General features: G+C 33.8%; 1 protein-coding gene across 3 annotated transcripts in view; it reads left to right on the top strand.

The window, feature by feature from the left end:
* The window catches only part of LOC129971351 (acetylcholine receptor subunit alpha-1-B-like), a 152353-nt gene that overhangs the window by 58421 nt on the left and 77632 nt on the right, over positions 1-16300 (top strand). For all 3 annotated transcript variants that reach the window (XM_056085030.1, XM_056085029.1, XM_056085031.1), the window contains exon 2: positions 2632-2743. In XM_056085030.1, the coding sequence (XP_055941005.1) occupies positions 2689-2743 (55 nt within the window). In that variant the 5' untranslated portion in view covers positions 2632-2688. The remainder of the gene's footprint in view (positions 1-2631; positions 2744-16300) is intronic.

Genomic DNA, 16300 nt, shown 5'->3' with positions numbered 1-16300 from the left:
AGAGAGAAACGATTGATTCAATATTTATTTAGAACCAGCTGTTTTTTTTAAAAAAAAAATATTTTTGAATTATGCTTTTAAATTCATGGGGAGAAAGCTACAGTCATAAAATAAAGAATATTTTCTATTCCATTTTTTTTCCAGAGATATGTGAATATAAAGGTTCAGTGGTTGTTAAAAATACGCAGAGATGCCAATAAATATGCCATTTAAGATTCTAAGAGGGCTTAAAATAAATGCTTGGCTATTTTCTGTGTTTTTGAGGGATCCGCCAGTCCATTGAAACCAATTGTACTGCTAAAAGAGCGATTATTTTAATGATATCCGTCTTGTCAGTGGTGCACATCGAGTAACAGACTGAACAAAGATCTAACATAGGAAATCCATGAAATACTGTGGTATGTTTTTGAAGAAGTAAACAGCTTTTCTTAAGAGCAGCATTTCATTGAAGGTCGTGCGAATAATAGTACAGGCCGGCCGTCGTGGGTGAGTGATAACATCGAATGTGCGCAGTTTACCGTCGTCGAGTCACTAACTGGGCACTTAGTGTTGGTTTAAATTTGGAAAAGTCTTCTGAACACGCAATTCTCATACAAGTTGAGAAGATTGTTTCCAAAAATCATCCTAGAACCATTCGAGCTTTGAATCTCCCTAAGTGTTTCGATCACTAAGCATATCTCTCTGCTTACTTGCTGGACTTGATCTCCTGATCTTTGTTCTTGAAGTAAATAAGATGAACAGGGGAAGTTTTGAGGTACCGTGGGGACAATAAAATGTAAAGCACAGGGTTTCTGAAAAATTCAGAAATTTCCTGAGATGTTTCGAACAACAGACAGAAAAAGGTTGATGTGTTCTAAATTTTGAAAAACAAAGTTTTTATAACCTTATTTTGTGTATTTATTGCACATTATGTAGTACTGAAATAAAAAATGACAATGTTTCAGTTTCATATATTAAATATTGTAATCACGGCTCAGTAGAAGGCAAAACGAATAGGTTGTACTTCTGCTAATACTTACATTAACAAGAGTTCTATTTCCATTGATAAAATGTTTGTCATAAAAAAAATGAAATCTTTCAAATGGCTTGCATTTAATCCTTTTGAGCCAGCTACGTGGTTGCTTGCATTATAATATCAGCAGAAAGAATTGTATTTCTCTGTGTCTGGAGTCGAAGAACTGCAGTGTTTTGAATAAATTATCTGCTTTCACTGAATTATTTTACCTTTATTTGCATATCACAAAGACTTAACTAAATTTTGAGCAGAACTCAGAAGAAAAAAAAAGTCACTGCGAAACATCTTCAGTTTTAGATTCCGAAACCTCATCGCACGGTATTAACACGGATTTAATGCACGTCAATGCAAATGAGCGAAGCATTCGGAAGTGAACTCAGTAATGAAGAAATCTTCGACCAGCCATTATTTTGAATGATTCTCCTCTCCCTAGCAGAGTGGAAAAGTTTGTGGAAAAACTAGACATTCTTTCACACAAAGTATTCAAATTCCATTCTGAGAACTGAAGTATAAAAAAAATCTGTAATGCTTCATTTTAATTGAGAAACTTTTCATCAAACCGAAAAGAAAGTATTGAAAATTCACAAGAAATGGTTATTAAGAAAGTCTGAAAAATATAATTTCTCAAATCACAAAAATTATTTAGAAAAAAATGTTTGATTTTAAAAGAATTTTTATTCCATTTTAATTTACCAAAGACAAAGATTAAAATTTTATGTGAAAACTTTTGCAAAAAATTTGTAAAGCAAACATCTGGAATGAATGCAAGCGATGCATGCAGTTTGATAGACTGGCTAGAATTTAGAGGATCGACATTTTAAAATTTATAATCATTTGACAGAAGCGAATGAATTCTAAACCACTGTAAATTCATTTTAAATTAAAAAATATACATTTTACTAGCTATTATGTCTAAAAAATGTTTATAAACTCTATTATATTTCTTTCAAAAAGATTACAAAAAATGGAAATAAATTTTTAAATGTCAATTGGATCGTTATATGAAGTAATTATAGTAAAATTTATCATTTCAAATGAACTCTGGATGCATGCCAGGAGTGCTGCTTTTGAACATTTACGCAATGATCGAATAAAATGGCTTTCAACGGGAGAAAATGAGAAGGCATTTTATCATAGCAGGCAAAAGTTTCCTTTTTATGGAATGCATTAAAAGCCATGACTTTAAATATTTATTTTTTTTAAATTACTAGGTGAATCATTATTAAAATTTTATGCTACCAGTTTGTAGTCTTTAATACATGCATGTTTGCATGTATGTTTTTATACTCTCTTATTTAACTCGAACTGTTTCGTATAGGTAAAGATGGAATTTTTTAGTGTATTATCGATATGGCAATACACTTTTTAAATATTTTTGGAATTTAAATAAATTAAAAAAAATTAATTTAACAGTTTTAATTTCATACGAATGGCGAAACCTGGTAGCAAATTTTAACAGAAACTAATTTCGCGATTCCGTGATGTCTGTAAAAATGATTCAAAAGTCCTCTATTCACGGATTAAAGATTACAAACAATTAAAATAAATCATCATATTTTTAAAAGCATGAATAAAAAATTGTGTTGAAATATGATGTTTATTGAATTTTTTTGCAGGAGACCCATGAGTCCTCAGCTTCAACATTCCGTGTAGTTTAGAAGTCCACAGCAACGATGCAGTCTTGGACACTAGCACCAGCGGCGCTCCTGTTTCTGATATCCTTGCAAGGTGAGTCTGCCGTGAACAGAAACTGAACTCATTTGTCCAAAAATGTCTAGGACTGCGATTCCACCAAGAATCTGTCATTTATTCTATTGCCCTTCGGGCTTTTCTCGCTTCGGTGTGGAACCCTCGGTGATGTGGTGTTCGATTCAAATCAAGTGAATCCATCCCTAGTAGCAACTTATGAATGTAAAAGTTATCTAAAAATTCGGGTAAATATGAATACAATTCATGGATAGTTTCGCAGCAATGAATGTACGAAATATTATAGCCAAACACACCGTCAAGCCTTTCGCATGATCCTATAATAGATACAATGACATTTACTTAAATCAATTTTATAATCTTAGCTTCAAAGTTCGGTTTAGTTTTATTTAATTTTATTAAATCTGTTACGTAATCCTACGAATTTGAAAATTTTAAATTTGACACGATAAACGACGCAATGACGGTATAAAACTGCAATAGTTTCGTACTGGATCTTCGCTGTAGTAGAACTACAGAATTAACTGGTAGTGGATCATCTTAAAAACTACAGTGAAAAAAGATGAATGCGTTTTCAAAGTCGAGATATTGTTTTGATAGCATACCATCTCAATGCACCTTCACGTGATCTCAAAAATAGGTCTCAAATTGTCTTTTTACCAAGTCATTAATTTTTTAAGATGTTTTTTGGGCACGGATTAGAAGCACTTTTATCCGTATAAAGAAAAATAAGGTCCTTTAATCAATTCATTTTTCCTGGTCTTTTTAATAATATTATAAAAGAAATCTGTTTGTAAGTTTTGAATGTTAAAATATAAAGTTGGTGAAAAGAAATCCGTTATTTTTACGTGAAGTTCAAGATTTTATTTAACATTAATTTTGGTAAAGACTTTATTAACATTAAATTTGGTCAAATATTCACCGTTTTGTTCTATAATATGTTGCTATTTTAAAAGTGTCTTCATAATGTTTGTCTCATAGAAGTCTTGGTCTTTATTGCCGAAAAGCTCAGGTAATCGATTTCCACAATCTTCTCTTAATGGCAATTTCTTATCAATAAGGAAATTTTTCAATGCAAGAAAAACATGGTAATCTCTTAGTGCCAGACCCGGAATATATGATGGATGCGTCAAATCTTCCCAACCAAGCTCCCGAAGTCTCTGGCGATTCACTACAGACATGTGTGGCCTGCGTTGTCCTGATGGAACACACGCTTCTCTTTTTGGACAATTCTGCGTGATTCTGGTCAATCGCTAGCTTTAAACAGTCCAGTTGTCGACAGCAGAGGCCCTAATTTAATATTTGGCCATATGGAAGCAACTCATGATAAATTATTCATTTCTATTCCCACCAAGTTAGTTTAGTTATATTAACGTCCCGTTTGAAGCAACACTAGGGCTACTTTGGGATCTATTCCCACCAAAGGCACAGTAGATCCTTCCTGACCATCAGTCCTGGTTTGGCCACCGTTTGAGCGCCTTCACTGCCCTTGACCACGATCGTTTTCTCACAGTGTTATTATGTACCATCCATTTCTCATAACCAGTCATCATCCGTTTAAGAAATGGGTATATTTCATTCCATTTGGCGGAGGCTTCATAGATGGAAAAAACTGTTTTATGATCCCACTTTAGGTCCTGGGCGATGCTACGACTGCTAATATGCCGGTCAACTCCAATAATTTCTGCAATTTTTTCGACGACGGACCTACCTGCGAGGTGCAACTTGAACATCAAAAATGCGTGAAATGGAATCGACGAAAACCAATATTGCACGTAATTGGTAGTTACAGTATTGGGGCCATAACAACATTCACATTTTCAGTCACCTGGCTTGTATTTTCGCCTTTATCAAAGAAAAACTGTAAAATATACCGATTTTTTTTAATTCCATTTTTAACACCCTGTAATCACAGTTGAATGGATCAAACAAACAAAAGCAAACGCAATTTTTTTCGTGTGAAATATTGCCTTTTCAATGAGCATTCATTTAAAATTGTTTGATCGATAACCTTTTACTGAAAAAGTAATGGATTTCTTTTTCTCTAACCTAATATTTCGTTATGTCTATTCTATTTCCGTGTACGTGTTTTCATGGTGTTTCTTGCAAATGGATTTAGTTAAATATAACATTATTTCTGCTCCTATACAGTATTTGTATCGATAAATTTTTTTAATGAGATGAATGAGTTCTTGTTATTTAGAAACTGGGCATATGAAGAATTAGAAATATCGTTCCTTAGACATTTTGAACGCTAGTGAGTTTATTTTCCAAAGACAATGTGTCTGATAACAAGGAGTCTAAATGCCATTCCGGCATACTAGAAACATGTCAGAACGTGTTTGTTTTTTCTTGCACTTTTGCAAAGAAAAAAAATTTCTTTGCTTTTGTAATTGCCATATCTTAAATATATCCTTCTAATAAGATCATATTTTTCTTAGATATTCTGTCATATGCATACATTTCAAATTGTCCTTAGTTCAGACCAGCCTGAGTGATCGCCCAGAAATTTTCACGTATAATCTATACTTATATAAAGCTCAATGTGTGTGTGTGTGTATGTGTGTGTGTGTTGGCGCTCTACAGGCCAGACCGTTCGACCTACAGCTACCAAATTTGGCACATGCATAGCTTGGAGGTCGGGAATGTGAACCTGAAGTCCCTTTTTTAAATTTTTAATTAGCATTTTAATTATTAATTAAAAACTAACTTTCTAGCCAAAAAAAATCTTTTCATTTCCCCACCACCAAATGAGTAAGGCTTCATTTTTTTCCCACGCTAAAGAGGATAGGCTTAAGAAATTTTTGGCAGATTATTTCAAAGGATTCTGTTTATTTTCTTAAGGTTTGATGCATTTAAAGTTAAACATTGTTAATGAATCGATCTTTCAGATTCCTTCTGAAGTACTTTTGAATTAAAATAAAACAAAATAAAGGAAATTAAAAATTTCTAATCTACATAGCGTTACCCCAAATGGCGTAGAAAATTCACGCATTTGCGTTACCATAATTGGCGTTGAAAATTCACGCATGTGCATTGTTTTCTGATTGTTGACAATGCATACGGACTTGGTTTTGAAGGCATAATATGTTTTCGACCTATTATTTCAAACGATTCTGTTTATTTTTTTAGTGTTTGATGCATTTAAAACTAAAAATTGTTAATAAATCGATCTGTTCATGACGAATCTAAGAAAATTTTGTTGAAAACTTCTTGAGATATTATATAAATTAAGAAAAATATTCTTTAGTGCCCATAAGGTTTAAATACTCAGCGACTCTGTTTTCAGTACTCACGATTAAAAAGAATGCTTCGTTTCAGTAAAAAAAATATTATTATATTTATTGCAGTTTAATCATTTCCACTTTAATTTAAAGCATAAATTCTACGGGAGCTAACAGAAAGTTAGAGAGATGCATATTATGTTATGGCTGAAGGCCTTTATAATATTATGAGTAAATTATATGACTATTAAAATTTGAAGTTTTGAAATATTTCAATGAATAAGCAATTAAAATAGGAGTTCTATAAAATATTTAATTATTAAAATTTTAACGAGCATTAAGATTGGCGAACCGGCTGGTAGTCAAAGGCGGCTAGTACTTAATAAAGTTGTTACCATTCCCCCACAAAAAATTGGGGACCTTGGGCAAGGACAGGAACATTAAGGGTGCTCAGATGTTTATTTTCAGAATCCTGTACATGAGCGCTTTTTGCCGCATAGTATGGTGAAGAAAATCAAGTATGCATTTTGAACATATTTTTTTTTCAGCTGGTTGAAACCGATATTTGACTCAGAATTAAAATTGCAACAGCAAATTTCTTTTATCTAGTTCACTGCGTTTTTGAGCAGTCACAAATTCGGAAATGTACCGAACCAACATATCATACTTCGTTTGATAGAAATTTACACAGGAGAGGCTAAAACTATGCACCAGATTTCATAAGCAGTTGCATTTTTGAATTTTCGCATTTATATTCATACGAAAGTGCATTCTGACATATGAACAACCTTTGAGAATATTTGGTTTAAAATTTCGGATAGATCTACACTTCAGATGTTAAATCTATGTACATCTAATCTACACCAGTCTAGCTTTTTACGTTTTGAAGCTTCCGTGACTTCCTGTGAATGAAATTCATTCAAACCTTTGATGGACCTCTAAAGACTTGGTATGGCGACCAGAGTCAAAATTTAAACACTAAGTGTTTTTGAGATATTGTATTCATAGACTGAAAAACATACCTCCGGAAACATGTTTTTTTAACATGGTTGTTGGGTGCAGCCGACCACCCCCGCCACCACTGAACGTAGCAGTATCGACAGGATTTGTTGTAGCCGACTTATGTCTTTAGCATTGTCCATCCTTACATTGACCGATTTGTCAAACTGTCATTCTCTTAGAGGTAATTGGCCACAAAGTGGTCAATGACAGTCCTTCCTTCTCGTCTTCCTATTAAATAAGAAACTGGCTATCACTAAAAGAAAATCTCCACAAAATTCTAAATATTTCTCTAAATTCTCGTTTCACAACAACAGAAATCTGAACACTTTCAAGTTGGTAAAAAACTGACAATTTTTGACATCATGTCCTTCAGAATTCTAAGATTATCTGGTACTTCAAACCATCATTTTCAACTTTCAGATTTTTTCTTAATTCCAAGAATTTAATGCATTCCTTTAAATAGTGGTAAACAGTACCGATTCCTCCACAAATGTATTTATTTTCCTGCATTAGTAGCACATCATCGGCATACGCCTGCATAAAGCAGTTCTCTGGAAGATCGATCTTAAATGCAGAATTCATAACCAAGTTCCAGAATAACGGCCCGCTGCGTGAGCTCTGGAGCACTCCTCTATCCATTATAAATTCCCAATTATTCTCTTCATCTTGTTAAATATATTGTCTTTCACTTAAGAAATCTTTAATCACTTCAAAAAGGTTGATCGGGAAATTCATTTTTATAAGAGCATATAAAATGCTTTTCCTCCATACTGGACCAAATGCTCCACCTACATTCAAAGATATAACTGTTGTTCTTAGTTTTTGATTCATCGCACCTTTTATTTTACTCCATAGTGCATTTTGTGCTGTTTCACAAGAGTGATTATATCTAAAACCATATTGATCAAAATGTAGTCTATTTTGTGTCGTTAATAAGTGCTGTACTCTTCGAATTATCAGTTTATCCAAGATTTTACTTGCTGTCGTTGGCAAACAAATCGGTCTATAGGATTTAGGATCCTCTAAGTCTCTATTAGTTTTAGGAATTAAAATCAGTTTTTCTACCTTTCACCGATTAGGGAACCCACCTAATTCTAAGCACTTATTGTATACTTCTAAAAGTATGAATGGGTTCTTTCTCTTAATTTCAGCAAGCATCTCCATTGGGATGTTGTCTAATCCAGGTGTTTTCTTTTTAGCCATTTTATTAATCGTTGGTCTTATTTCATTTATTGTGAATATTTTATCTTTTTCTTTTGTTTTATATTCCTTAATACTTTCCCTCATTTTCTTCTTATTTTTATTTTCTTGTTGGAACTGTTACTGTTTGAAAAGGCATCTTACAATAGTTTCGATAGTTTCTTTTGTATTTTTGGTTTTTATTCCACCCTGTTTTCTGACACCGTGCAATACTGTTTTCTTTTTCATTTTATCTGCCGCTAATTTATAAGATAGCTCAAAAGGGTTCATTCTCATTATTTCGCTACATAAATTTTCAAAACATTCTCTACTTTCTTTCTTAACATTCCTCTGTATATTGATTCGTTGTTTTTTTTTTTCTTCTTTTTTTTTATAAATTTGTGTTCTCTTCATTCTCTCTTTACATTTTTACATTATTGGTATCTATGCCGCAAGGCTCTTGTCAATTTTCTTTGTTTCTCTAGCTTAGTATCCCACCAGAGGACCCTGAGGTGATTTGTCTCTTTACTGTTTGATCTTTGGCTAATCCTTGGATGAATTCTGTAAACTCTTTAACCCATAATTCTAAATCTTTTTTAGTTTTTATCTTTTGCATTGTTTCTATTATATTAGCATATTTTTCAGCCACTTGAGAGCTAATTTTTCGAATTTTCCTCTTGCTTAATTTAAATCTTTCTGCTGAAAGAACTTTTCCACTCATATTAATTTGAAAATCCAAAATGCCATGGTCACTCAGAGTACTTTGGATTACCTTCCAGCCCATTGCTCTGTCATGCTGGTCTTTAGTTGATAAGGTGACATCAATCCAGCTTCTTCCACGTGCAGATTGAAACTTTGGCAATGAGTTTTAATCATTCCAAATAACAAGTTGTTTTTTTTTTAATGAATTCTATAAACGAGTCGGATTTATCTTGTGGTCTATGATTGGGAATTTCATTTCCCCACAGAGGAATATGAAGATTGCAATCTCCTCCTGAAGTATGGATGATGTCTCCAACTGTTCAAACAGATTTTCAAGTTCCCTTCAGATTTTTTCCTTATTGTGAGTCGGTGAGATGTAAGCCGATACCACAGTAATTTCGCTCTTTCCCACTGACAAATTGGCTGATACTATGTTTTCGCTAGTAAATCTTGTCAATACAGAAATATCTTGGTTTCTTACTGCTATTATTGCCTTCCCGTAAGGGTGAGCAATTATTCTCCAGCCATGGGGAAGTCCTATTACCTTTCCTTTAATATGGTTCCTGTAGCAAGTAAACATCCGGAATATTGTCCCGAAACAAATTTGGGAGTTCCTTTGTCGCACATTTACCCTGACCTATATTATTTTGGATTAGAAGCCAAAGATTACCATTGAAAGGCTTATTAATATTTCATCTGTTTAATCAACTGATTGCAATGCTCCGATGTTGCAATATGATCCGTTCGAATCATAATTTTTGTTCTTTTGCGATACCCTTTACAGTTTCTGCATTCTGGATTTTGTTTTGTGCAATTTTTACAGTTATGCATTTCCAAGCACTTGGAGCAGCTATCTTCTTTTTGCATACATTTAGATCGAACATGCCCATATTTGAGACATTTAAAACATCTAAGGAGTTCCACAAATTGTCTAAATCTATACGATCCGAAACCACACTGTAGTGTTGCTTTATCTTTAATTACTCGGAACGCTTTCAGGTTCAAACTTATAACCGAGTGAGCTGCCTCTTTCTTTTTTCCTATATAGAACCCGCATATTCCCTATTACGGCATTGCTTAGCTTGATTTGATTGAGAAAATACAATTCCTCCTCCTCCCTGGGTCTCTCAGTCTTTTCCACATCATATATAAGGATTTGAGGCATTCTAATCTGTGGAGTAGTAGCCTTGCATAAATTTTGCGGATTTGTATGACTGTTAGTTGCAACTTTTAACTTTATGATCATTTCCGGTGTTTCGACCTGAAGCAGAACTCCATTTCCCATTGACGGCTTCAGACCCCTAATTTTAATTTCCATTTCTTTTGGGCTGATACTCCCTTCCGATATATTTCTCATTTTAATCGATGAGTCTGTTGTCTCTGTAATGGTCTAACCACCAGTGTAGGCAGGCTTGCTTTAGGTCTTAGCAATAGTATTGATTTATTATCTTTTTCATTTGGGTTTATTATTTTTTCTTCTTGTATTTGATTCCTTTCTTCTCCCACCAACAGTTTCTTGGAGGCTTGGATCCTTCTAATGAAAGTTAAACCCGGTTTTAATAGATTTTTTTCCCACTATGCCATTACTGTTGAGATTTTTAACCACATTTGCGAATGTTGATCCATGATTATCATCTGTTGAATTCATTCTGGTTACTGAAGAATTTGACAAAACAATCCAAAATAAGTCTCTCAATTCTTCAGCCGCGTTACCCTCAATCCTATATTTATTGATAATATTTTCAAATGTTTCCAATATTCCCAATGGTCCGAAGGGATGCTTATTTTCTTCTGGTATTATTTCGTTTTCATTTGCATCCACATTCTTTGCCTTCTTAGCATTTGCAACCCTATCATTTATTTCTTTCTCTTTGCCATTATGAGGAATGCACGGTCATTTGTCTTTAGGGCGATTTTCCCCTGTTTTCATTTTTACATTTTTCTTTTTCCGTTTTGTGGCCATTTGTATTTTGCTATCTGTCTGCATTGACGGTTCAATTATCTCATTTGAATGAGAATCCGATGATTTTTAAAGTCTTTATATGTCAATCTTTTAATTGGAGTTGGTGTATCGGGGATTATCATTTCCGTACTTTTTGGCGAGTAAAATAAACTCTCGTCATCAACTTAAATATCATCAGCAGAGTTTTCCCTATCCGTCTTGTTTTTGTCTGACTCCATTTTTTTTTTCTATTTTTTCACAAAGTCTAAATGTCTAGTGCAACAGAGAGTAAAGCTTTAACAAAATATTTGGAAAGCTTTTTCAATTTTAAATTTGAATTATTATAAACACATTTAAAAAACTGTCGAAATAAAATCTCAATCCATTTTTTTTTCAGCACAAAACTAGCTAAAGTATAACAAGAATTTCTTCTAATTAGATGCACCAATGAGAACTAAAAATTTTCAAACAATTTTGTTGTCAACTAATATTCAACACATTTATGGACACTTTCCATAAATTGGAATTTAAAATTGGAAACAAAAATCGCAAAATAGGAGTCAGCATAATAAAGAAATCTTTGGATACAGTAGAACAATATCCGAGTCCTGCAAATAGTTCATGCACTGAACGCAGTTATCGATAAAAAATTTTCAAATGGTAAACACACAACAAAATGGCTAACCAGACAAGTAGGTGTTTCTGCCACAACTGCACTTCAGAAAGTCAAAAACTTCTAAGATACTAAAGAATTTTCAAATAAAATTCAAAAACCTGTTACTCCAGAGTTTCAGCTACACTTGACCATCACATTCAACAGAAAATTATTCATAATTTTTCATTTAATAGCCATATTTTGAAGAGCACAAGAAAATATCAACTGCACCGATGACTACGGATCCGAATCCCCACATGTTTTTTGAACTCATGGTGATTTGAAAAGTGAAAATTCTTCGAAATCTCAAATTCAAATTTTTTATGATTACAATAATTTTTTGTATACCTCCTTTACAAGAAATTATAAATGAACTGCGCTATGGGAATACAAATGTATATCGTATAAAATATTTGTAGGGCTCGTCCAAATATGCACAATCAATGAATTTCACTGTCATCGGCACCTCTGACACGCCTCCGTACCTAAATTAACAGCGCACGACTCTTTAACCCTAAAGATTCATTAACTTAATATTTATTTAACAAAATTATAGGACTGATACGTTGCGATGTGAGCCCGTACATGTTTAACCTTGTTTCCTAAACTGTTCCACGATGATTGGCAGAGGCATTTATGATAATTATTATTGTTTAATCGCAATTCCAAACGGCGAAATGTCTATTATTCGAATTAATGCATACACAAATTTGAATGCTCTCATATCCCCTCCCCTCGGCTGAGCAGCGTTCAAATGCATCATTGAGCATCTCGCGCCAAAACTCTAATTTAGTGGATTCTCCCTCGCCAAACTAATTGATAAATATTTCGAGTTCCGAAATTGACTTTCGTTCACTCTCACGAGGTACTATGTCCTTCGGTAGTATTGCGATCCGGCGGTTACGGAACAAATATTCGGAGAATGCTGTTCCGGGAAGGGCTCTTGGCAGAGCGACACTCCAATCTTTGTTCTCTGATGACGAGTGATAACGAGAGAAATAAGACAGAGAGCGAGACAGACAAAGCGATGAGACACTGCGCTTATTTTTCTCGGAGAACAGCTGCGAGGCCCGTTTCATGCCTCGTAACTTTTGACTATAAAACTTGTAAGTCCTCTCCTTCCAAAATTTCCGAGTCATTCATAAGCAGATTTGGTATCTATTTTATTTTGCAACTGACGACACGCCTTCATGAATCATTAGGTACTCTCGGGTTTATTTGTACAAAACTAGGCATGCCATAAGAAATTTTGAACGCTCTTATCCAAAAATGTGAGAAATAAATAAATTAAAGAAAGGCTCATTTTTTCAATTAAATTTTCAAGTCATTTTTTTAAACATCTGCAACTTAAAATGTGTGACAAGTAGTCATTTTGCTAATTCGCACAACCCTCAACTATTCCAGTCAAAATCAGAAACAAAAATGAGGTTAATCACAATACTCGCTTGGAAGGGTTTTGGCTGATCTATGATTTCACAAAATGAAATCATTTTTTATTTTTTGTGTTTTCTGTTACAATTTCAATTCGAATATCGTATGAAATCATTGTTGCCCGAAAGTATCAAATACAGATTTGAACGAATGGAAAAATAAGATTGCAACTATCGTACTTAGTTTAAAAATAGTTAGATTAATTAATTAAATAATAATATACTTGTAAATTTTATTTATTATGTTATAAGGATTTTCGACTGCTATATAAAATAGTTTTATATCCACTTCCATCCTTTCCCCTACAGTATGAATGTTGAATTAAGGATTCTTTTCTATCTAGTCAATCTTTTTATATCTTCCAATCTAATCAAACCGAAAAACACCATGCAGCTCTAACAAGCTTAGATACAGTTATGCAATCGAACCCAAACACCGTTTCAGTTGATTTCGACTTCAATATTGTAAAATAATTCTAATTGTGGGGGAGCTTACTTAGTAAAATTGTGTCAACTAAAATCGCTGCTCAACAGACTACTTAAAATGGAACAGTTAATTGTGAAAAACGTAGCATTAAAATTGTTAAGGTAATCTTAAAAATAATATGTTTTTATCATAGAACGAAAACAGAAAATGAAAGGGAAAAGATTAGGCTCATAAAAACTTGTTTTATATACTAGCTTGCAAACCCCAGATACCAGGGCTAATTTCTGGGTACTAGCTTACAAGCTTACTAGGCAAAAATTTAATAGCATAAAATCCACCATTTCTGAAAATAGCTGCTAACCTACAGTAGAAAAAGAAATACTCTAAGAAGGTGCTGAAAACTTCACTGATGAGATATCAGAGATCAAATGAGAAAGTATTAGTGTTATGTGCAAAATCAACATTTAGAATGGTTCATATTCGTCATAGGTTCATTTCGTTTTTTTTTTCCCGGAAAGATATAGATATGTTAAACCAGTTCGAGGACTCGGTGGGAAGAAGAATGCTTGAAAAATCGGAGAAGGAGCATTCTGTAGCGAGCGTGGCAGAGATTTATTTTTTAATACCAAAGCAGGATTTTGCTGGGCGGAGTACCTTCAGCAAAACTGCCTGCAAGTTTTCACGTAGTTTTTGAGGGAAAACAAAGCTAGAAAGATGGTTTTTATGTTGCATAACAAGCAAAGAAAGATGATACTGATTTGTATTGAGTATCGCTCAGCAGGTCTATAAAGAAGCCGAACATTAAATAGTGTGGTTTATTGTGATCAGGCAACTTCATAAGGATAGTTTAATCACCTAACCTAACAAGCAATAAGAAACAACGATGCTCGTCGATCGATGGCGAGCTTTAAAATTATTTAAGGAACGTAGATATGTGATGGGTTAAAAAGGCCTATATACGTTCGCTTCGAAGAAGAGAGCAGTTGTTTTATTATATCCCACGATTTTAAATAGAACTTATAAAATGAGACGAAATTTCACCTCCGTAACATCAAAAACAGAAAACTGCTTCAGCAGTTCGTTCTGTATGAGATGGAACATTTTGAAAGAGCTCTGAAAAACAGCTTAGAATACCGATCGAACTTCCGCATTTATGAAATAGTCATTCTTTCCCGCTCCGACTACAGATGCATGGTGCATGGTTCCGTTTCTGTTCTTGTTCTTCTGTTTTGTTGCGACTTGATATTGTCTACCAATTTGCTCTAAGGATGTATTCAGAAGCGTTTCGCACGTTCTTAGTAGAAAACCCATATGTTGTTTGTTACCATCTAACCCGTGATTTCAGGCTTCATAAAACATTTGCCTTGAATTATTTTGGGACAAAATCTGTTCCAAAACATCCAAGTTACATTGCTGGTTAATTATCTCATACTGTTTGATGTCTGTCCCTCTCACATTCTCCCTTTCAGTGCACAAAATTTTCCGACTCGGACATTAACAATTTTGTCATTAAATCTTTTGGTTCTTGTTTTCTACCTCCTGAACTTCTATGTATATTTTCCCTTCCATCGCTATCGATATCCTTCTTTTGTTCCAAATTTCATGGATGGCTCGAACTCAGACGACCATGATGGTTCTGGCATTATTTTCCCATCTGATACATTGAGCTGTCGTTTGCATAATTGTTGTCCAGTATTTGCTGCTGAGGTAGTGAGTATATAATGCAACCGATGTAAAGGGGGACTGCAGAAAATTTCTCCTATTATTTATCGAATATTTATAGGGTATACCGACAGTATGAGTAAGTTGAAAACACTTTCTCACTATAACAGCTGTATGCATGTAATGGCTATCCGAATTGCGTATACTTCGCCTCTCTTACAAAACGATAGCTTTCATACCAATATTTTTTTTTGTAGTTTTTGTGTTATGTGGATATTCCTGGCCAAGAAATGGCGAATTCTGTTGCAAAATATCAGCATCTCTTTTTCTGACCCAAATTCCCATATTGACTTCCATACTGTGATGTCAAATTCCTTCAAAAGCCACAAATTACCTGACTTAGTAAAACATATGGGATCTACAGATTCATCCCAAATTGCATTCTATGAAGCCTAACATTGATTGGTTTGTAACCTATTCTCCCTCTACGAGGGTCGATGTCAAAATGATCTCATTTTTATCGAAAGGGCGCCAGTGTGTCCAACGTGTCACGTTGATTTTATTGTTAAATATATTTTAATCGAATGCTCTTCTTTTGACTCCTGTCGTTTTTGTTTTTCAATCATTGCTATTATTTTTACAGGACTTGGTAAATAGGAAGTACCACCCAAATACTTTATACCTTTAAAGATGTTTGTCAATTTGAACGCATTTAACTTCTTTTACCTTGTTTATTAGTTTTATTAAACATTTTATCCTTTAAATTGTATCATCTGATTATTGGTTCAAAAACGCAGGTTCTTTAATCTTGAAATTTTAAAATTTTCTAGATTTTTTTGTTACATTATCGCCTTCGATTAAATGTTGTAATATTCTTTATATGTATTATACTAACTGGTCTCTTTTAATCTGGGCCAGAGTTCAAACCGTAAGCTTAATACAGTATGAGCAGAGAGGGCTCCTGCACCAGTTGACCCACAAACCCATCCATGCGAGCAAGAAATCCGCTGAACAGATGCAAAGGGGAAGGATTGTAACACATTTCATTTTTATGGGTAATAAGTGCAGGCCATATTGGACTGATTCGGTCTATGAACTGCTGGAAGGTGAAGACATAGCTTGAATAGAATTTCCAGAATTGAATTTGGACGATGATTTAAATTCCTTTGAGCGTATCGAGATGCTTAAGTATTCACTTCTAAAACTGATTAATAATCTTACACTGAATATGTAGAGCTAACGACAAGCAACAATTACAATTAAAAGAAATCATATCTAGTATTTACACATGTATCTCATGGAGATTTATTTACCTTATATAAGTTTTAAACCAGATAGTCTTTGAAGAGAATGTT

This window comes from Argiope bruennichi, chromosome 6 (assembly GCF_947563725.1).
Source record: "Argiope bruennichi chromosome 6, qqArgBrue1.1, whole genome shotgun sequence".
Lineage (NCBI taxonomy): Eukaryota > Metazoa > Arthropoda > Arachnida > Araneae > Araneidae > Argiope > Argiope bruennichi.
This window is presented reverse-complemented; position numbering and strand designations above follow the sequence as displayed.